Here is a 21,846-nt window from a genome sequence, read left to right on the forward strand (position 1 = left end):
TGCTGTGGTAAAATATTAACATCATTTAAAAGAATGAAGTATGAATAGAGAAAACTCCAAGTGGCACATGTGTTAACAATGCAGTTTTGGAATAAAGAAAGGGGGAGGCAAACAAATTAGAGCCTTGGGTCTGCACTTCAGCTGTGAGGGAGAAATGGAAGGGAGAGAAAGTTCATCAAATTCCACTGCTCCCTGGCATGGAGTCACCACAGGCAGATTAATGGCATCTAACCCTGTACATCAATGTGGAGTCAGAGAAACACCGGTGGGGAACACAGGTGCTCTCATTCCTACTAGACAGGTGCACAAAAGCTCCCCTCAACTCTTTCTTTCTCTGAAGCACCCATATGACTCAACTTCTGGGCAATAACTAGTTTCAGAGTTAACAAGGGTCTGAAGTCGAACATGAGCACAATGTCTAAAGGACTGTGACCGATCATGAGGATTAGTGGCTGTGTGCTGAAGGCCCATTTAGGCCCCTCATCGGTCACCTCTCGCCTTCAGTCCCCCCTGCCCTGGGCATGCAGGCCACCTCAAGAATCACATACCATTATTCTTTTCTGGCAACATCACCTCAGCTTGACAGGGCTGCGGAGTCATCTAAAATGAAGACACCCCTGGAAGATTAACCTGGAATTTCCTGTTGTCTCAGTCCACAGCCAAACCCTGTTTTCTAATCGTGGATGGTGAGAGTAACAACCCCAATAACCACCTTTACCAAATACAAAGCACTCAGCTAAAAGTCTTATGGGCATGACCTCACTTGAGCTTCTAGCCCTTTGAAGTAGGCAGTATTATCACCCCATTTTATAGGTGCGGAAACTTCAGGTTGATAGAGTTAAAAATTTGAACCCCAGGTCTCTGTGACACTCAAGTTTGTGCTTTAAACACTATTCTCCTGCAGTAAAGTGGAGTTAGGGTGGGCATGTTGTCTTCTGGGAGGTGGCGATGATGCTGGAGGTGAGTTTATCCTTGCCATCTTCTAGTCTTCATAATTTGTCTTAGAGATCTTTGGAGCACAGGTGAAGGAATATATACTGTGTCTTCCCAAGCTGGGTTGATGGAGTACCTGACTCATGACCTATGAGACCCAAACAAAGGCAGGAGCTTGGGCCTGCAGATAAAGTCTATCTGATATAACCCTTCTGTTCTCCTTTGAATCTAGCCTCACTCATGCTTGCTTACTATACAGATATTTGAAAAACAGATAATGATTATTTATCTATCTACTGATTTATTTATTGCACCTGCATGCAAGAGTGGGGGAGAGGCAGAAGGGGGGAGAGAGACTCCTAAGAAGCCTCCACGCCCAGCACGCAGCCTAATGACCTGGACCCAATCCCACGACCTTGGGATCGTGACCTATGCCAAAATCAAGATTTGGAGGCTTAACTGACTGAGCTGCCCAGGCACCCCAATGATCTTAAATACACATACTGGGGAGAAATTTTGATTCTACTAATATTCTGTAATTGGATATCATAATAGACACACTGTAACTAAGATGATCCGAATGATCAGAACCACTCTATAAAAAGTATAAGGGAAGTAGCTGAGTATTCTGATGAGAAGTGTGATGTTTCTGGTAAGAAATGTGATGACTGTTGCCCCATATAGTTTTACATGTAATTCTCAATACAGATAGGAGAAATACACCAAAGACTCGTTAATTCAACTAATTGCAATAGAAGATTAGCAGGCATTTCTGTTTTAATTAACACAGAAGGGGTATTATCATTACCCTCTTCCATTAGAACCATCTGAATAAGCTTCAGTTTTCTTATCTTTAAAATAAGGATAATCCTCACAAAACATTTATGAGGGCTGGTTTTCAATCAATGTTATCAATTTTAAAAAATAGAAGCACAGAGCTCTGAAGTATTTTCTACTTCATACGAATAGTCCCCTTTCCACATTAATGCTCCTGTAGCCAATATAAATCAAAAGCCTAAGCTGTTTTATTATCACACATTCAGAATTAAGGAATTTGCCCATGGCTATTCATTTTGTTATGTAAAATAAAACAATCTCATGGAGATGTTATATATGGTTCTGTACGCATCTGGTCAGTTCTGTGTGCATTTTAAAAACCCATTTTTACAGTATTCTGGTCCGTCGAATGCAATTTGTACCTAAGGTAATTTAAGCTTCCTTCTTCTGACCATATTCCCAAAGAAAAAACACAATCGCACTATAACATTTTAAATAAAGTGTCAGAAAACCTTAGCACGCCGAAAACATTCTCTCAGAATGGCATGCAGATAGATTAAAATCAGCTCCTTTAAAAAAGCACCTGCTGCTGGTTATATTTAAGACAGTGTATATATATATATCAAGGTGCCTGGACAGGCCTGGAGAGACATAGTTTATTCTTTCTTACCACTGTGCTGGTACTAACTGTTTCTCTCATTTTTGACATTTTAAGTTTTAATGTATTCAATTCTTTCTTCTTTTGATAAGTATCCTTTCTCTTCAAGTCACAGAGTTTTTTATATTCCTCAATCTGTAGTGATATACAGAATAAGCCAGTCAAAAAGCTTATGAGAACAACAAAGTTTAGACAATCTTTTTATTTTGTCAACCTAATTCATACTCAATCTAAGTATACCATAGTCAGTCTATCAACAACAAAATGCACGCACGCACATACACACACACACCAAACCAAAAAAAAAAAAAAAGAAACCAACCCAGGGTTTGCTTGTTTTGCAACATCACAGGAAGAATACTGAACTACAAGTAACTGTAATCATAAATGTCGAAACAGTAAATTTATAAGAGTAATAAGACAGTGATCATTAATAGCAAATTATAAAAGCAACAGCCATTGTAGCAATTTGCTAGTAAAACACCTTACCAATGGTCACCAGATTTATAGTGAGCTAATAAGATCAGGAAAGTCAAAGAAAGAAAATGAAGAACTGCCTGGATACCTGAATTCACTTTTTTTTAATGGGAAAGAAAGCAGACTAAAAATAGAGTCAACAAAATCACTGGAGACTGGTCAGCACACAGTCTTGGACAACATCTTATCATTTTACGAAGATGAAACATATTCTGATTACTTGTCAGACCCAATGAAGTAAGTCATCTTCTTATCAAAATCAAATATATCAATGCTGGGAAAGAAAGCTGGTGCAGCCACTCTGGCAAACAGTATGGAGGTTCCTCAAGAAACTAAAAATAGAACTACCCTATGACCCAGAAATTGCACTACTAGGCATTTATCCAAGGGATTACAGGTGTGCTGTTTCGAAGGGACACATGCACCCCCATGTTTATAGCAGCACTATCAACAGTAGCCAAAGTATGGAAAGAGCCCAAATGTCCATCGATGGATGAATGGATAAAGAAGATGTGTATATATATATATATACACATACACACACACAATGGAGTATTACTCGGCAATCAAAAAGAATGAAATCTTGCCATTTGCAACTACGTGGATGGAACTGGAGGGTGTTATGCTAAATGAAATTAGAGAAAGACAAAAACCATATGACTTCACTCATATGAGGACTTTAAGAGACTAAACAGATGAACATAAGGGAAACAGAAATAATATAAAAACAGGGAGGGGGACAAAACAGATATGGAGAACATAAATATGGAGACATAACATAAATATGGAGAACAAATTGAGGGTTACTGGAGGGGTTGTATGGGAGGGGCGTGGGCTAAATGGGTAAGGGGCACTAAGGAATCTACTCCTGAAGTCGTTGCACTATATGCTAATTTGGATGTAAATTTTAAAAAATAAAAAACAAAATTAAAAAAATATATATATCAATGCATTTTTTTGGCAAAATGAATTATCAAGAACAAAGTAACTAACTGAGTCGTTAGGTCTGAGAAGGCATATTCAACTCTGTATTAAAGAGTTATGACAATGTATGTTTGGGTGGCTGTCAAAGCTATCAGCCATTGCACCTGAAATGTCTTGTGAATGAACACGACCATTGTCAATTATCTCAGCACCAGGGCACAGTTGCATATGAATGGAACCTTGTGATTAATACATTTTGTTGAAAATTGGAATTCTGTGTTTATTCTTTGGCCTAGGCCTTCTCCCAAGGTCTTGCAATCTCAGAAACAGTATTGGCAAAAAATATTTTGTTTTGTGTAAGGGGAGAGCTTACGCTTTGAAGACTCTGACAGCTTTAATAGTTTTTCCTTTCTTGTAGGAAGTAAAGGAAGTTAACAGGTTGTTACCATAGCCTATCATGTGCCTTTAGTGAACAATGGTGGTTGACTCCATAATATCCACCCCACTTGGTCTATCCCACTGGCACACAGCACTCCCTTAGGATCCATTATTGTTCGAGGGGTGGGTGCTGTCATGACCTGGCCAGATCAGACGCAGCAAGAAGACTTATGGTCTTTGGTTGGAGAAGATTTTCCTGTTTCTACTTGAATAAGGAAGCATACAACCCAGTTGTTATTGGTGGCCATCTTATGACCATGAACACAGCCAGCCTTAAGATGAGGGATGGAGGAGAGGAGGGATGAGCCACTAAATTAACTAGTCTTGGAGGCTGCCCTCTACCTTGGGAATTCCTACTGTGTGAGATAATAAATATTCTATTTAAGACAGATTTGAGTTAGGGCTTCTGCTATTTGCATCTGAAAGTATCTTTTTTTAATGTCTATTTACTTATTTTGAGAGAGAGAGAGAGAGAGCGGAAGAGGGGCAGGCAGAAAAAGAGAGGGAGAGAGAAAATCTGAAGCAGGCTCCATGCTGTCAGCACAGAGCCAGATGTGAGCTCGAACTCACAAACTTGGAGATCATGACCTGAGCTGAAATCAAGAGTCAATGCTTAACCAATGGAGCCACGCAGGTGCCCCTGCATCTGAACGTATCTTAACTGGTGCACTTTTCCAGGGAGATAGACCAAAGGTAGGCAAACTTCTAGTAGTGGGCCCCAAATCTAGCAACCTGTTGTAAAACTGCTCTCAGTCATTTAAGTACCGTTCCTTTCATGCTAAAATAGCAGAGTTGAGTAGTTGTGACAGAGAGGGCCCACAAAGCCCTAAATATTTCCTATCTGGCCCTTTTCAGAAAAAGTGTGTGGATCTCTGAGAAAGACTAGTCACATATGGAAGAACAATGTGTCGTGCTTGCAAATTCCCTAACTGAAGCCCCCCTGGGTTTCCTTTCTTGTGTTTTAGCATTTACATTAAAGAACAGGAAGAGAGGCACCTGGGTAGCTCAGTCAATTGAGCATCTGACTTCAGCTCAGGTCATGATCTCACGGTTAGTGAGTTTGATCCCTGAGTTGGGCTCTGTGCTGAAGGCTCAGAGCCTGGAGCCTTCAGCAGATTCTGGGTCTCCCTCTCTCTCTCTGCCCCTCCCCCACTGTGTCTGTCTGTGTCTCTCTCTCCCTCTCAAAAATGAATAAACATTAAAAAAAAAAAAAGAACAGGAAGGTGGAAACACTTCCCCTTAAGGCTGAAAAGGAAGTTAGAAACTCATTCATTCAATACATATTATAGAGTGCCTATCATGCGTGTGGTGCTTGGATACAGCAGTGAATTAAAGCCACAATCCCTGCCCCCAAGGAGCCCCCAAGAAAGACTCCTTGCCAGCTACTCCAAAAAGTGCCCATTCCAAAGATGACAAGGGCTAACCTGTCTATAGTTGAGAAAATCCATGGTTTTAGCGTAAAACTATTTCTGAAGATATAGGTGTTTTGAAGGATAAAGAAGCTAAGACCTGATTGGAATTTATGAATAGTCCAAGTCTTTTTTTTTTTTTTTTTTACATTTATTCATTTTTTGAGAGACAGAGAGAGACAGAGCACAAGCAGGAGAGGGACAGAGAGAGGAAGACACAGAATCCGAAGCAGGCTCCAGTCTCCAAGCTGTCAGCACAGAGCCCGACACGGGGCTCGAACTAACAAACCGTGAGATCATGACCCGAGTGGAAGCTGGACGCTTAACCGACTGAGCCACCCGGGCGCCCCAATAGTCCAAGTCTTATCAGAGAATCGTCAGTGTAAGAACCATATGTTGGCCGCTGTCAGAAGTATTCCACTAGATTTTAACTAAGACTCAAGAAAGGCAATTTAACAAATCTTCCAGCCTTCCTTCCAGCAGGGCTGTGAGCCCTGGACAATTTTCTGCATTAAGTTATGCCTGTTCCCATGAGGCACAGGGAAGAGGCAGGAACTCAACAGCAATTCTCATCAGGAGCTAGGCGGCCTCACCTGGGGGATAAGGAAGACTGCTAGAACACTTCCTATAGAGATAGGCCTGCCTCTCCTGGGGTAACTGGAGCAGAACAGAGAGGATCACAAGCCATTCTGATGGTGAATTTTAATTAACACCGTCTAGCAGACACCAAAATGCAATAGTTATTCTCACTCCACCCTCCCAATACTGCTAACCTCAAAATTCTCTTAAAAAATTTTTTTTTAATATTTTTTAAGAGAAAGCGTGAGCAGGAGAGGCAGAGAGAGGGAAATACAGAATCCAAAGCAGGCAACGCTCTGAACTGTCAGCCCAGAGCCTGACGTGGGGCTCAAACTCGCGAACCATGAGATCATGACCTAAGCTGAAGTCTGTGCTTAACCGACAGAGCCACCACCCAGGTGCCCTTCAAAATACTCTTTTCTGCTGGAGCCCTGGGTTCTGCCTCGCCCCTCTGCAGGCTGCTGTGCTCAGATTCATTCAGTAGGAGCTGAAGCCTCCGTCAGGGCTGAACTCCCTCCCCAGACCTGTCCATAGAGACATGGCCTCAGAACGGTCAGAGGCAACGAGATGCCATGGAGACAAACTCCTTGTCCCTATAGGGCTGCATATGAGCAAGGGGCCACCCCAGTGTTACAAATCCTGTCACTCATAATCTTTCCCATGAGCTGAGATGCTATGACACGTCAGTGTCTTCCCCAAGGGGCTCCATTGTGCTTGGGTTTCTGCTCTAGTCCCATCCCAGTGTTCACAGCAGATACCACACAGAACGCTTACTAGCCTTGAGAACACATAAATGATTTCCCCTTTCCTGCCTGCGATTCTGTACAATTCTGTATTTTTTTAAAAAAGGAAATGGCGTCACTTACCTCTTGATTCAATTTTTCTTTTCTTGTCAAATATTTCGCTTTTTCTTTTTCCATTTGTTCCTGTATTTCTTTGAGACGTTGGTTTTGGAATTCTAACTCTTTTTTCTCTGAGTTTATTTTGGTGTAAGTCTCATTGATGTAAACAGTGACAGCAGCTTTTTCTTCCATCGTGTGGTTGAGTGACAGCACCAACTTTTCGTGCCTCCTCACCAGCTCCTCTTGCTGCTCACTAGGAGGAAAGAACTATTCATGGCCCCAAACGTACGGCTTTGAGGAAAGGAATTTAAAGTCTGTTTGCTGAGATGACCACCACGGAGAGGGAAATTGTAAGGCAGGCTTATTTTAGAGGTGTATTTGTGATTACCTAAACTTGGTTGACAGGAGGACAAAGGGAACCACAAGACAAATGTCAATCTTGCAACTGTTTACCACTGCAGAAATGTCATGTGGTCCTACCTCACCCCCCACCCCCACATACCAGGAAATAACTATGGGTTATTTTCATTTCAAGTGTACAGAGATTCAAAAACAGTTTTGAACAGATGAATGGAATCTGACCAAATGGCTTGATATGTAGCATTGCCATAACTATCTTACCCCAAGACATCCAGTTAAGTCAAAGGAAGATAAACCTCTCACCATCCCCTCCAGCCACCTTCTTATGCCATTGTCCTGCACGGAGGACCCAGGAGAAAGCGAGCCTTCCTCTGACAGACAGGAGTCAGAGAGGAGAGAGGAAAGTCTATCTTGAGTGTTCAGAAGAAGATTGAAAACTAATTTGAATGCTCTTACCCTCTCCGAGCTGCAGCGAAATCTGAGTTCAGGAAGAGACATTAACCTCACATATCTTTTTCTGGCCACATCCATCTGAGAAAGACCTTAAGATTGTGAGAGGAGCCCTTGGGTGGCTCAGTCAGTTGAGCATTCAAATCATGCTTTCAGCTCAGGTCATGATCTCAGTTTTGAGTTCAAGCCCCACGTCAGGCTCTACGCTGATAGCAAGGAGTCTGTTTGAGATTCTCCCTCTCTTTCTGCCCCTCCCTGCTTGCACTCTCTCCGTCTCTCTCAAAATAAATAAATAAACTTTAAAAAAAAATGATTGTGAGAAACACCTACCCCAGGACTAACAATACAGGACTTGAAGGAGGGACATTGGCACCATTTCTACATTTTCCTTTTTTAAAACTCCTAAAATGTAAAGACATTTTTCCTCTCTCTAGTCCCCAGGGCTAAAGACTTTAGTTCAGGGGGATTGTGTGCAAAGGCTCAGGAAAATGGAAACAGGTTGTTGGTAAGTTTATTTTCCAGAAGTCAATTCTACCATGGAAATGCAATAAAAAGCCTAGAGTAGAGAGGGTAAGATAATGGGTGCTTTGTGGGTCTAGCAGAGGATTCCTTCTAAGAATGAATCAACCTAAGGAGCAAAGCAAAACAAAACAAGTCAAATAAAAAAAAAAAAACCTAGGTGTATTGAGATGGGTTGAGAAGACAGCACCCAAACTGAACACAGGACCTAAGGAAAAACCCACCCAAAGAGCTTTCAGTTTTTGAGGACTGTCCAGGAGAGGTCTGTTAGAGAGTGTTGGCATCTTGATACGCATCATTCTTTGAAAAGTGGATGCAACGAGATTGGACCTTGGGGACACTAGCTTATCAAGAAACCCACCTTATGCTTATGGTTTGCCTTTCTATAAAGATTTCTCTAGAACGGTGATTCTTACAGTGTGATCAGGACCAGCAGCCTAAGCATCACCTGGGAACTTGCTAGAAATGCAAGTTCTTATTCCCACCCCCTAGACCTACTAAATAAGAAACTTGGGAGCTTTCTAGTAATTTGTGTTTTAACAAGCACTCCCAAGTGATTCTGATGCACACCCAAGTTTGAGAATCATTGGTCTATGGAGGTGTGATGTGCTGGCCAACTGACTTGAGTATTCCAGCTTGGGTATTATCTTCCTTGTGATTAGTTTAGAAATTGGTAGTTTAATTCATACAGCAGACTGGCGATTGTGACTGGCATGCACCATACATAAATCTGCACTGTGAATCCCCAATAGGTGTTAAAGTTCTCATGTACTTTCTTTTTCATAGAACGTCCCCCAGAACAGGTGCTCTGAAGGCCTAATATGGGAGAGGCATCCTGGACCTTGAATTCTCCCCCTAATTCCTGATGCTTTGCACTGAGCAACTTTCTGATTATTGTAGCTTCCCAAGAAGATTTCTCTCTTTCATGAGGGCTCTTTGAACATTTCTTCGTCTAACAAACCGACATTCTGATATCTATGCATTCGTCTTGTAAATTTGCTCATAAGGCTGAGTTGTTCTTAAGGTTTTGTTGGTTTTTCTTTTAGAAGGTATCTCTTCCTCCGTGAGCTGCATAAATTCAAGCTTGTAATCCCCATTTTACAGATGGAGAAAATGAGGCGCACAGGGGTGAAGTTCTGGCACACAGCTCAAGAAAAAAGGAAAGAAACTAACAAGTGTCAGAATCTGAGCGACAGGCAGTTATATATATATATATATATATATATATATGAGTTATATATCTCTCCTTTAATTACAGATAAAATTTAGAACCCTCTGCTGGGAACCAATCTCATCCTCAGACCTCCAGTAGTTTATGGCTGAATATCTTTAAGAAACTAACCTAGCCACAATATACCAAGGTCGATACTATATTTATATATATAATATTATATAATATATAATATATAATAATTATATATATATATATACACACATATATATTATATATATATATATAATACCCAGAAAGACTTCTTTTTAGTGTTGGAGTTTGTAAACTTAATTTTACTAAAATGGAAACCATGGGGTGCCTGGGTGGCTCAGTCGGTTAAGTGTCTGACTTCGGCTTGGGTAATGATCTCACGGTTCATGAGTTCGAGCCCGCGTCAGGCTCTGCTGACATCTTGGAGCCTGGAACCTGCTTCAGATTCTGTGTCTCTCCCTCTCTCTCTGCCCCTCCCCGCTTGCATTCTGTCTCTCTCTCTCTCTCTCAAAAATAAATAAACATCAAAACAAAAATTTTGTCTGCCTCTGTTTGGAGGGGGCTTGCAAGGACGTGTATGACTTACACACAGTAGCTGCTGCTGAGAAGCTGGATGGCCTCTGAAATGTTACAGGTCTCCTAACTGCAGTGGTGAAAGAAGTTTTTGCTCTCCTCCCCAGCTCTGCGCAGTCATCACACACCCCTCAGCAGTCAGGGTCATCTGCTAGAAGTGATACCCCCCTCCTACTTACCCTGTACCAGTTCAGAAACAGAAGGCAAACCCCTTAGGATAATTTTCACACTCCAGTCACAGACCCCAACTCCCTCATGTACCAAATTAAAAAAATACATACCCTAGAATTTCATTAATTTTTTGCAGATCAAGTATTTTCTTCTTCAGGAACTCTATTTCATTATTCATCCTTGTAACGTCCATTTGTAATTGATTTATCTCAAAAAGATTTAATCTGCGGGCATCTCTGACACATTCTTAAAAGTAAATGGAAATGTCACTAGATTATTTGAGAAACAGCACAGTTGTACATACTGACTTTTCCATTTTTTTAATATTTGTTTATTTTTGAGAGAGACAGAGACAGGGAGTGAGTGGGGGAGGGGCAGAGAGAATCCACGGACCGTGAGATCATGACCTGAGCCGAAGTTGGACACTTGGCCAACTGAGCCACCCAGGCACTCCTGTAATGCTCTTTTAATTATGTTCCTGTATCAGACACCTCTTACCCCTTTGGGTCCTCTCAATCTTACCTATCAATTATTTCCCTTATTTCATCTGCTGCTATTGATAGGGAAAAATAGGATAAAATAGGCAGAGAAGGAAAGGATTAGGGCCTGGGGTCCCTGGATGGGGAAAGACACATATTTTGGAACAATGCTGGGAATTTCTAACTAGAGCAAACCCCCTTAGGCGTAAGGTCCCTCTTAAGAATGTAACAGATACCACCTACTCCCCCTCAGGTTCCCCTCCGGAATTTGACAATCAAAATACTTAGCTAAACCATAAAACTTAGGTTATATGAGGGACAGTATGACCCATCTGACTCTTCACACAATGGAATCCAACCAGTCAGGAATGGGCAACCCAGCACCTTGAGTTGTCAAGCCAACAAAGATGGGACCTGAGAAGGAACAAGGGGGAAGGGAAGGGGGGGCTGACCAGAACCTTATAAAACAAGGACCCTTGCGTGTGGTCGCAGGCATTCACTTTCAAATGTCCCTTCTTTGTAAAGACAGTTTTCATACTATTCTTCTTTTCTAATCTTATACTCTAGTAAACTTTTCCATGCTGTTCATTTTGCGTCCACCTCTTCACTCTTCGAAGTGGTGAGACAACGAATCCTGGGTGTTGAGGTAAAAATTCCTGCAGCACTATGGTGACCAGCTTTCTATGGGCTCTGAACAACCTCAGACTGGTGCAGTCTGGCAGAACCTCATTCCTGCTTATTCTATCCGCTTCTCACCTCCAGTCTAGGACCTTCTTGTCACCTCTCCCGTGAGACTTCTTTATGCACGCATACCCATGCTCGTGTAACTTGAAGTGTGGGAGGCCGGTGAACGCTAGACTGATGACAGACAGGAGCTGGTGCCTGCACAGTCCAGAGAAGATGTAGCCGTGTATCTTGGGACATGTTCCTATACTAACTTAGTTGTGTTTAGCGGCAGTCAGCATGGTATTGCACCCCATATCAGCGTTCTCTTCTCCCTGCTTTTCTCTCCTTATCCCGCCCTCCTCCTCTTTGGATTGTGCCCCCAAATATCAGTGTAAAAGCCTCTGGCTCTGCTTTCTGGGGGGAACTGAGTGTGTTAATTCATGTGTCATTCTTGTGTGATTGTGTGATCATTCATCAACAAATAACAAATCAGTGTAATCACATAAGACTTCAGAAGCATGATAGATATAAATACAAAAAAATAAAATTTTTAACACTGCTTAGAAGGTCCTGGACTAGCCATTTCCACCCCATAAATTCTCTAGAAACTAGCCGGTAGCTCCATCTGAGAGAGATAGGTTATTTTTCTAAGGCTACTTATTAAGTTTGCTCATTGTAGCAGGGCATCCTGAACTTTTATGTCTCAAATAGGCATATATATCACCTGGGGATATTATTGAAATAAAGATTCTGAGAGACTAAGTCTGGGATGGGCCTAGAGATTCTGGATTTTATAACAAGCTTTCAGATGCTGCTGATCCAAGAACCATACTTTGAGTAGCAAAGCTTTATAACCTAAGACCAATTAACTTTACTTGGTTAAGTATTCAGTGTCTATCAAGAATCTCTTTAGCTAATATGCTATTTACTTTCCTTCTAAATATTTTTCCTGATTATAAAAGTAACCCAACACATTCTTAATTCTCCCTTCAGCACAGACTCTTTTTTTTCTGTATATAGAGTTTGTCATATTTTTCCTGCCAAACTAGAGTAATACCATGCATATTGTTTTACAGCTGACTGTGTCACTCAGTGTCTAATTAGGAGACAGAAATCTTATAAATAAAACAGGGAAATTTTAGTATAGAGAATTATTGACTCTAACAGGAGGTTAGAGTAATGAGGGATCGAATGGTAAGAAAGAAAAGAGAACTCTAAAGGATTCAGGAACAGCAGACACGAGGAGCAGCTACTACCCCCAGGGGCCGAGAGGGTTCGTTCAAGGAAGCAGCAACTCCAGCCCTGGGAACCAGGCCTCACTGGAAAGTGCTGTGGCTCACTGGGCACAGAAGTTCTTGAAATGCTGGGCTGGTAGAACTCATGGAAATCTACCTTCTGGAGGAATTGAGGGGACCTGTCCGCAGGGAGTTGCCATACTTCAGAGCTCACTGCCAAACCACCCAAAGAGCGCCAGGGAAGCTGTTCACAGGCTGGTGCCTCACTGGTAGCAATCTACCATGAAGCTGCCCCAGGGGTACTGGAGGAAGCAGCCGGGCACTGTGGACAGCCACACGTGGCAGGAGCCCGGCATGGAGAGGCTGTGTGTGCTCCAAGAGCTGGCTGAGAGGAGCACCCTGGGACCAGAAAGAGCACTGCTTTTTCTTCCAGTGTCCCTCCAGGGTTCTCTCCTGATGAAACGTTGTGGCAGCTGGTACAGGGGGAAATTACAGGGCCCATCTCTCTCAATACCGAGCAGACAACGAAGGTAGATTTGGAGCTGCACGCAAGGCAGTAAATGGATAATGGGAACATCTACTTAAAAAGTGTTTTGTTGTTGTTGCTGCTGCGGTTTGTTTTTTGTTTGTTTTGTTTTTAATGTTTATTTACTTTGGGAGGGAGGGAGGGGGGGGGAGAGAGAGAGAGAGAGAGAGAGAGAGAGAGAGAGAGAGAGAGAGAGAGAGAGAATGAATCTAAAGCAGGTTCCAGGCTCTGAGCTGTCAGCACAGAGCCCGACACGGGGCTTGAACCCAGGACTGCCAGATCACGACGTGAGCCAAAGTCAGACGCTTAACTGACTGAGCCACCCAGGTGCCACCAGTTTGTTTTGAATTTAAACCACTGGGTTGGGGGAGGCGGAGGTTACACGGTAACAAGCTTTGGAGCGGTGATGACACTTGGGAGTTGTTCTACACTGAGCAAGGGAGGCAGACTTTTGCATTCTCACACTGACTGATCACAGAGTATGGGCTGCACGTGGAGAGAGAATGCTCCAGGATAGGGCAGGGGATGGTTTCAATTCCTGCAGAGGACCTGAGCTCTGAGGCTCACAAGCCTTAGTCAATATTCCTGGAAGCTGGGGAAATCAGGTTGGAGCCTTACTGTATACCACATACAAAATTTAACAAAAGGTGAATAAAAAAACCTAAATATAAGAGCTAAACCTATAAAACTCTTAGAAGAAAACATACAAGGAAATCTTCATGACATTGGATTTAGCAATGATTTCTTGGATATGACACCAAAAGCATAGGCAGCCAAAGAAAATCCTAAGGCCACCTGGGTGGCCACTCGGTTAAGCGGCCGACTTTGGCTCAGGTCATGATCTCGTGGTTGGTGGCTTTGACCCCGCATCAGGCTCTGTGCTGACAGCTCAGGGCCTGGAACCTGTTTCGGATTCTGTGTCTCTGTCTCTGCCCCTCCCCTGCTCGCGATCTGTCTCTCTCTCTCAAAAATAAATAAACGTTAAAAAAAAGAAAAAAAAACATTGACAAATTGAACTAAATCAAAATTTGAAACTTTTGTGCATCAAAAGTCAGTATCAACACAGTGAAAAGGGGACACCTGGGTGGCTCAGTCAGTTAGTGGATGACTCTTGATCTTGGCTCAGGTCATGATTTTATTAATTGTGAGATCAAGCCCTGCACTAGGCTCTGTGCTGACAGCATGGAGCATGCATGGGATTCACTCTCTCCCTCTCTCTCTTCCCCCCAACCCCGCCCCAGCATGCATGCTCTCTCAAAATAAAAATTAAAAAAAAAATAGTATGAAAAGGAAAACCATGGAATAGGTTGAAATATTTTCAAACAATATACTTGATAAAGGATTAACACCCAGACTATACAAAGAATTCTCACAACTCAATAACAACCAAACAACCTAGTTAAAAGATGAGCAAAGTACCCGAATAGATATTTCTCCAAAGAAGATATCCCAATGACCAAAAAGCACATGAAAAAATGCTCAACATCATTAATCATTAGGGAAATGCAAAACAAAACCACAATGATACAGCATTTCACATCCATTAGGATGACTATATTAAAAAAAAAAAAAAAAAAAAAAAGAACAGAAAGGAACAAATGTTAACAAGAATGTGAAGAAATTGGGATCCTTGCACTTCTGGGGTGGGAATGTAAAATACTGCAGCCACTGTGGAAAACAGTATGGCAGCTTCTCAAAACTTAAAGTACCCCCTTACTATACAATCCAGCAATTCCCTTCTGCATATATGCCCAAAAGAATCGGAAGTAGGGACTCTAATAGATATTTGCACCAAATAAATACATTTGCATCAACTAAATAATTATGTATTTATTTATTTTGAGAGAGACAGAGAGAGTGTGAGCAGGGGAGGGGCAGAGAAAGAGGGAGAATCTTAAGCAGGCTCCGCGCTGTCAGCCCAGAGTCCATCAGGGGCTCAAACTCATGAAACTGTGAGATCATGACCTGGGCCAAAATCAAGAGTTGAAGTTCAACTGACTGGGCCACACAGGGGCCTCAGCACCCTCATGTTTACAACGGCTTTGTTCACAATAGCTAAAAGGTAGAAACAACCCAAGGGCCATCAGTGGATGAACAGGTAAACAAAACATGGTATACACACACAGTGGAATACTGTTCGACCTTCAAATGAAAGAAAATTCTGACACATGCTACAACGTGGATAAAACTCGAAGACATGCCAAGTGAAATTAGTCACTAAAGGAAAGTACTGTATGGTTCCACTTATATGAGGTACCTATATAGTCTCTAAACTTACAGGGACAGAAAGTAGGATGGTGGTTTAGGTGAGTCAAGTTGCCTAATTTAATTCGATAAATACCAATTTGGAATGGGCTAATCCAGATATTTTGGTCTATTTAGAAACTAAAATATATAAGTTCAAGTTTTATATATATCATTTCCACTTACAATATGAGGGAAAATGATGATGGATCTGTGTTTGTGTAGTGTATTTTTTCTAGCTATATTTTGACAGAAAATAATGATTAAACTTGTCTTATTACAAGCAGTAGGCTCAATTTTCTTCTAAGATAAACTAAGTTTCTACAGTTGATAACCTTCAAGTACCTTCCAATTCTCTGCCAATGCTATTGGGAAGAGTTTCCAGGAGGAAATATAGTCTGCTGAGTTCCATGCTTTCAATTTCCAGGAGATCAATTGTGGCTTTTCTCATTTCTTCCTGAAAATTTAAATTACATATTTAAAAAGTTAAAGCATTAAAATAATAAAATTGATTTCCCAGGCAATGCCCCATTATAAACATTTTCAGAGATCAAACTTTGATTTTCATTCAATACCTTCTGCTTTTATTTTTATTTGGAATAGAAAAATAACTATTCCATAATCAGTTTTTAAGGTGTCATTGTTAACTTATCTTTTAATCTTTGCAGATTTCCTTCTCAGAAATCATGTTTCTTTGTTTCTTGCATGAAGCTTCAATCAACTTAAAAGGAAAGACTCCAACAAAAAGGGTAATGCTGAGAAAAATCTCCTTCATTAAAAAATGGAAAATGCCTCTAGAAATATGCTTAGGTATAAAAAGAACAATTTTTTTCTTTCTTTTTTCTTTTTTAAATACATACCTACAAATCTAAACAAATAGTCTGGTGGAGATTCTTGATTTTTTTTGGTGGGGCTTATTTTTGAAAAAAGAAAACCATCCAAAAATGTTAGTGGAAAAAAATAGATAAATCATCTCTTCAATAAATGATTGTAATGTATATAGTTATTTTATGATCTGAGAAATCCATTATATTTTATGAGTAATAAAAAGCAGATAACATAGTTATACATATAGTATGATTGCTTTTCTGTAAACAAATAAAATTCAAAACAGGCATCATCTATTCCCTGAAAGTGGGAAAGACATTCATCAAAGAGTTAATTATGATTATATTAATTTAGTTTGTTATTTTATGATTAGGCTGAGATCATGGTGATTTTTACTTTCTTCCTTTTACTTGTCTATTTAAAAAAAAATCCAGGGTAAACTTTCAGAATAGTGAAAATTTGTTACTTTCAAAAACAGAGATTCCACAGCTCAGATATCACATGGAGACATACTAGATACTTTTAAGAAGTAACAATAAATATTTTGAGCCCTTCAAACTTGGGAGAAAAACGTAACCAAAAAGAAAAAGCAGAGGTAAAGGTTTCCATGGGACCACAGTGCAGCACCACACAGACGCCTAGTATTTCCATATATGTATTCAATTAAGTGGGATCCTGAAGTATAATGCTGTAGTATACATACACAACTATATATAATCACAGAAAAATATAATTATAAAAGAGGTGAACTTTTCTCAGCAGTCTGCGGACTCAAACTCATTTACTTTACGCCACATTTCTACATTTTTAGGTATTTGATGTATAGTAGATTTTTATTCACTATTTTAAAATCAAATGAAGAGACCTCGCCATTCTCACTCTGTGGGGAAAGCACTGGAAACATCATCCAGGGCCCAGGAGGGCCCAGCTTGTGACACTTCAAAAGGAAATTCTTTAAATATTTCTTTGATGGGGCCAAGTTACCATAAAAAAGAGTTGCTTTGTTTTCACTGACCGGCACTGTCTGGTCAAATAATCTTTCAGCAGTTACATAAGAAATTGCTTATAACGAACTGAGTAAATTGGCACCGTGCATGGTTTATACATTGGGGTCAAGCATTTGCCCACGTGGCCCACCCCTTCACTGAGCTCCTTTAGCACAGGTACTGCCTCTCCTAAGCAGGCCGGCCTCCATCCATACATAGCACAGGTCCTTAAGTCAGTGTCCTGAATGGAAAACCAGGCAACATTCCACAGCTGATGAACACTGGGGCAAATGCTCAGTAAACTGAGGTAGAAATTTTCTTCACTCAAGGGAAATAGTTTCCCTATTCATCTATTCAAGTACCTTGAACAGAGGTGGTGCTAAATTAAAGGTTAATGAAGAAGTGGAAGATTGAAAAAAATAGCTCTTAGAGATAATACAATACCAATTTCTTAACAGCGATAGCAATGTCCTTAAGAAAGGTCCTAGCTTCTTCGTTGCATTTAAAATAGTCACTTTGCAGTGATTGTTCTAAAAAAGGAAAAAAATTAGAAAATGAAAGATCTCTTACGTGTTAGTCCAAATTCTATTTAACCTTTTAGATCTAGCTCAAATGCCTGCCCAGCTGAAAATTATATCTTCTATCTCTGAATTCTTCTAGTACTTAATATGAATCTCTTTTGAACATGTTTCCTATTTCATAGTATTCTAACTTAGGTATATATTTTATGCTTCTTGAAGGCAAACCCTATCTTTGCATCTCTCATGATAGAAAGAAGGAATCTGTATAGAATGGGACCAAAAATTCAACAAATACTTAGGAAAAGAAGAAATATAACATGCCTATAATGTAGGTGTGAGAATGTTTTCATATATATATTTGTATACATGTAAATATAATATTATGCAAAAAAACCCACTCATTTAATTAACTGTTTAAAAGTCCCTTATGTCACTTCTTTTTCTGTGCCAATATTTTAATCCTGGGATGAGAGTAAATGTTTGAAAATTGGTAGGTGTGACGAACACAGAACTTCTAGCCCTTTTCATTCCCTGACATATGAAAAGTGTCTCCTTTCCCTCATACACCGTAAGCAGGAGGCACATGAGAAGAGAGGCTTGTGAAATATTAGCAATGGTAATGGAGACAAGATACATAATGAGTGGAAAGAAGGAAGGGAAAAAGGATGAAAGGAAACAGGAGGGAGAACAGAGGAAGCTTTACTTACCTTGGCTCTGTCACCATTCATGTGAACACCATTCATGTTTTACATGTATTATGTAAGTTGATTACTATAATCTTAGGATGACTCCCATGTCACAGGTGAGAAATCTGACTTTTGAGTTTATGTCATATGTTCATGGTCACAGAACACAGATAAGAGTCTAGATTCAACCCAAGTTGGTGTGACTCGAGTCCTTGCCCTTAATGGTCTCTACTCTCAGGAGAGTAGACAGCAATTTCTGCCCTGAGTTCTGGGGAGCATGGATTCTCTTAATGAACGAAGCTCTCAAACCAAGTGAAAATCAGTTACTGGGTTTGCAAACACGTGTGCGTTAGGAAGAGCCAGGCACTGCCTGTTATCTCCTTCCCCTTCTTCTAATGGAATGAATGAGCACAAGCTGTTCCCACTTGCAAACAGGCTGGAGAGCTGCGTATTTGATAACCCACACCTGAGGCTTAATGAAGTTTTTTTTTTTCCTACAGAAAACTTTCTTAAAGTCCAGAAGTTATTCGCAGAAAAATATTTGCGCATCGAAGTGCTGGGATTAAATGCACATGCCGATCTAGAGATGGAGTATAAAGAGAATTCAAGGCCCTAGCTCTATCATTTGGCAATGACCTTGGGCACCTGTAACTCATTTAGGTCTCTGGTGGTTAACATTCTTCATGATAATATTCATCCAAGCTTATCTCATAGGAATTGTGAAGTTAAATTAGTTCATCTAAGAAGAAAAAAAGAAACTATCCCAAACTAATAGTAACATTATGATAAAAGTCAAGATGATTACCTTGAACCCATGAGAAGCTGATGTTAAAGAGAGGAGATGCTTTGTTGTTTGGCCTAAATGGTTTATGAGCTAAACGAAATGCCCTTTCTTGGACCATATCTTACCTTAAACTTAGGTGCCTTGATTGCAGGTTCAGCTTTCTAACTGAAGAGGCATTTTAACCTGGACCTATCCAAGGTATCATGTTTGCATCCACTAAACATTCATGTCTAATTTTCCTTGTCTAACACAACAGGAACTTCTTAAACACTCCCTTTCTTGTTTGCCTGTTAAATTCTCCACTTTACCGTGGCAAAATGTTGGAGGAAGTTAACTTGCAAAGAAAAGGCAAGAAGGGAGAAGCTGAAATTAAATGCATAATCTTTTTTTCTTTTGTTTTTTTAAAAGTAGGCTTTGGCCCAACAGGGAGCCCAAGGTAGGGCTTGAGCTAAGGAATCTGAGATCAAAGGTCCACCCTTAACTCACCAAGCCACCCAGACACCTCTGAAATTAAATGCATCATCTAAATGCGGGTGGACACCCCAGTCTCAGGCAAATGGCAGTGGCCTGAGAGTTAAGGATTTGTCCAGGATTTGTCACCAGTCATTAGTGTGAGCTGGGCCAAGTCACTTTAGTGGCACTAGAGCAGGAGAGCTGAACCCTGGGTCCCACCAAGCCGCCTCTCTCTCCCCCAAGGAACCTGAGGAGGCTCTGCTTCAGCCAGGGACTCCTGGGGTTCCCGCAGGCAGGTCCCCACTGAGGGAGGCTCACCCCCCAACCCCCCCCACCCCACCCCACCCAGTGCCAGCTAGATGCCACTTCCGAGGCCTCTCCCTTCCTCCCTGCGCCCGCAGGCTTCTTACCCACAACAAAGAGCTGCTCCAGCGCAGCGGTCGCGACCGAGGAGCCCAGGGAGGAGGGGAAGGTGCATAATTCCAGGGAGGGGCCGGTGGAGACGGCTGCTGCCTGCAGCAGCACCTTCCGGCTGAACCCCAGCTCTGGGGACCAGGAGCTCAGGGCCATCTTGCTGCCCCTGCGCGTTGCCTACCAGGCCTGACGCCGCCGGGGCTGCCGGTTGCCACGGGCAACAGAGACGCGAAGGCCCCGGGCGCCCCCTGGGGTAGATACCTCCCAAGTAAAAGAACCTGAAGTTAAAAGAAATTTCAACCACAATAATTAAGCGATCCTGGAGGGCTGGGCCGCTCTTCAGCCGTCCTTTCCTCCTTCAGTTTGCATTTCTTTAGCCTGGGTCCCGGAATTCTCTTGGGCCACTGGAATCATACTAACGATCACTTTTGAACACACTTCTGTGTCAGGTACTACAGGATGAGCTTTCTGGACAGCAGCTGGCTTAATTTTCACAAAGACTTTGTGAGGCAGGTTCAAGTACGATCTCCCCTTTTTACTGTCGAGGAAACAGGCAGGGGTGACTAAATGATCTGCCCAGGGTGACAGAACATAATTTTGGACTTAAAGTGGAGTCTATGTAAATCTCTCCACTATGCTGCAAAAACCCTCTTCTAGAACCTTCCCTGTATCTTCTGGTCTATCACTGAGCACATTTTTATGTTGAATCAGTGATTCTCCTCTGTCTTCTTGTCAAAGGATGAGCTCTTGGAGGCAGGGATATTATTTCTTTTTCTCTGCATCTCGAAAATTCCGCCCAGTGCCAGGCTCAGACTGAGGGCCACTGTTAGTTCCCCTTTCCTCTGATTGGTGAGAAATCAGCAAAGATGCTTTAATCCTCATCTTATAACTTTACAGATGGCAAAATCAAAATGATAGTAACAATGACAACAGCCATCATTTGTTAAATGCTTACTACGTTCAGGCACCTCCTAAGTCCTTTACAGTAACCTATTTAACGTTTAAAATATCTTCTGAGCTAGGTATTATTTCCCACTTTCAAAGGACGACACTGAGCCTATGCCCTGAGTCACTATGCTATACTGCCTTGGAGAAGACGTGGCACACCAATAACAAAACTAGTTCCAGAATCCAGACCTCCTTCCAGGGAGAGCCATATCCTGGCAGTGAACACTCTCCTGGGTACCCCCTTCTGCTAGACTTGGTCTATTGGCATTCAGATCTCTCCCTGCTTTTCTGTGCACCCCTCTGTGTGGCAGGGGCCAAAACCTGGAAACTACATTTCTCAAATACTCTTGCCAGATGGTTTCCTACGGTCCACCAACAGGGGACACTAGTGGGACGTTAGCGGGTTGGAAGCCATTCTCCAGGAGTGGCAGTTTCAGACCACCATAGTTGAGTGCAAGTCCCAGCCGTTTTGGTGGCTGCAGAGATGGCAGGAGTGGGAGCCACTACCTCCTGCAGTCTGCAACTGCTCAGCAGTCAGCGTGGGCGTGTGGGCATGGTGCAGGGCTGTGGCAGCTCTGTGGGTTCTTTATGTCCCCTTGGGTTCCTACAGACCTGTAGCACTTTCTTTCTTCCTTTCTTTCTTTCTTTTTTTTCTTTTTTTTTTTTGAGAGAGAGAGGGTGCAAGTGAGCGAGGGGCAGAGAGAGAGAGAGAAGTGGGACTCACCCAGGGGTCATACTTTACCCGGAGCAGGGCTTGTGCTC

General features: G+C 41.7%; 1 protein-coding gene across 2 annotated transcripts in view; it reads right to left on the reverse strand.

Moving 5' to 3' along the window:
• CCDC175 (coiled-coil domain containing 175) overlaps positions 1-20,309 on the reverse strand; it is a 75,271-nt gene extending 54,962 nt beyond the window's left edge. The window contains exons 1-6 of one of the 2 annotated variants that reach the window (XM_053889468.1): positions 20,133-20,309; positions 17,723-17,808; positions 15,810-15,921; positions 10,425-10,560; positions 7,062-7,290; positions 2,381-2,503 (exon numbers count right to left, since the gene is read on the reverse strand). In XM_053889468.1, the coding sequence (XP_053745443.1) occupies positions 2,381-2,503; positions 7,062-7,290; positions 10,425-10,560; positions 15,810-15,921; positions 17,723-17,808; positions 20,133-20,292 (846 nt within the window). In that variant the 5' untranslated portion in view covers positions 20,293-20,309. The remainder of the gene's footprint in view (positions 1-2,380; positions 2,504-7,061; positions 7,291-10,424; positions 10,561-15,809; positions 15,922-17,722; positions 17,809-20,132) is intronic. The other variant, XM_053889469.1, reaches the window with a different exon arrangement.
• Positions 20,310-21,846: the final 1,537 nt, after the last annotated feature.

Source organism: Panthera pardus, unplaced genomic scaffold (genome assembly GCF_024362965.1).
Source record: "Panthera pardus isolate Hobbes unplaced genomic scaffold, ASM2436296v1 HiC_scaffold_24, whole genome shotgun sequence".
NCBI classification, from domain to species: Eukaryota; Metazoa; Chordata; class Mammalia; order Carnivora; family Felidae; genus Panthera; species Panthera pardus.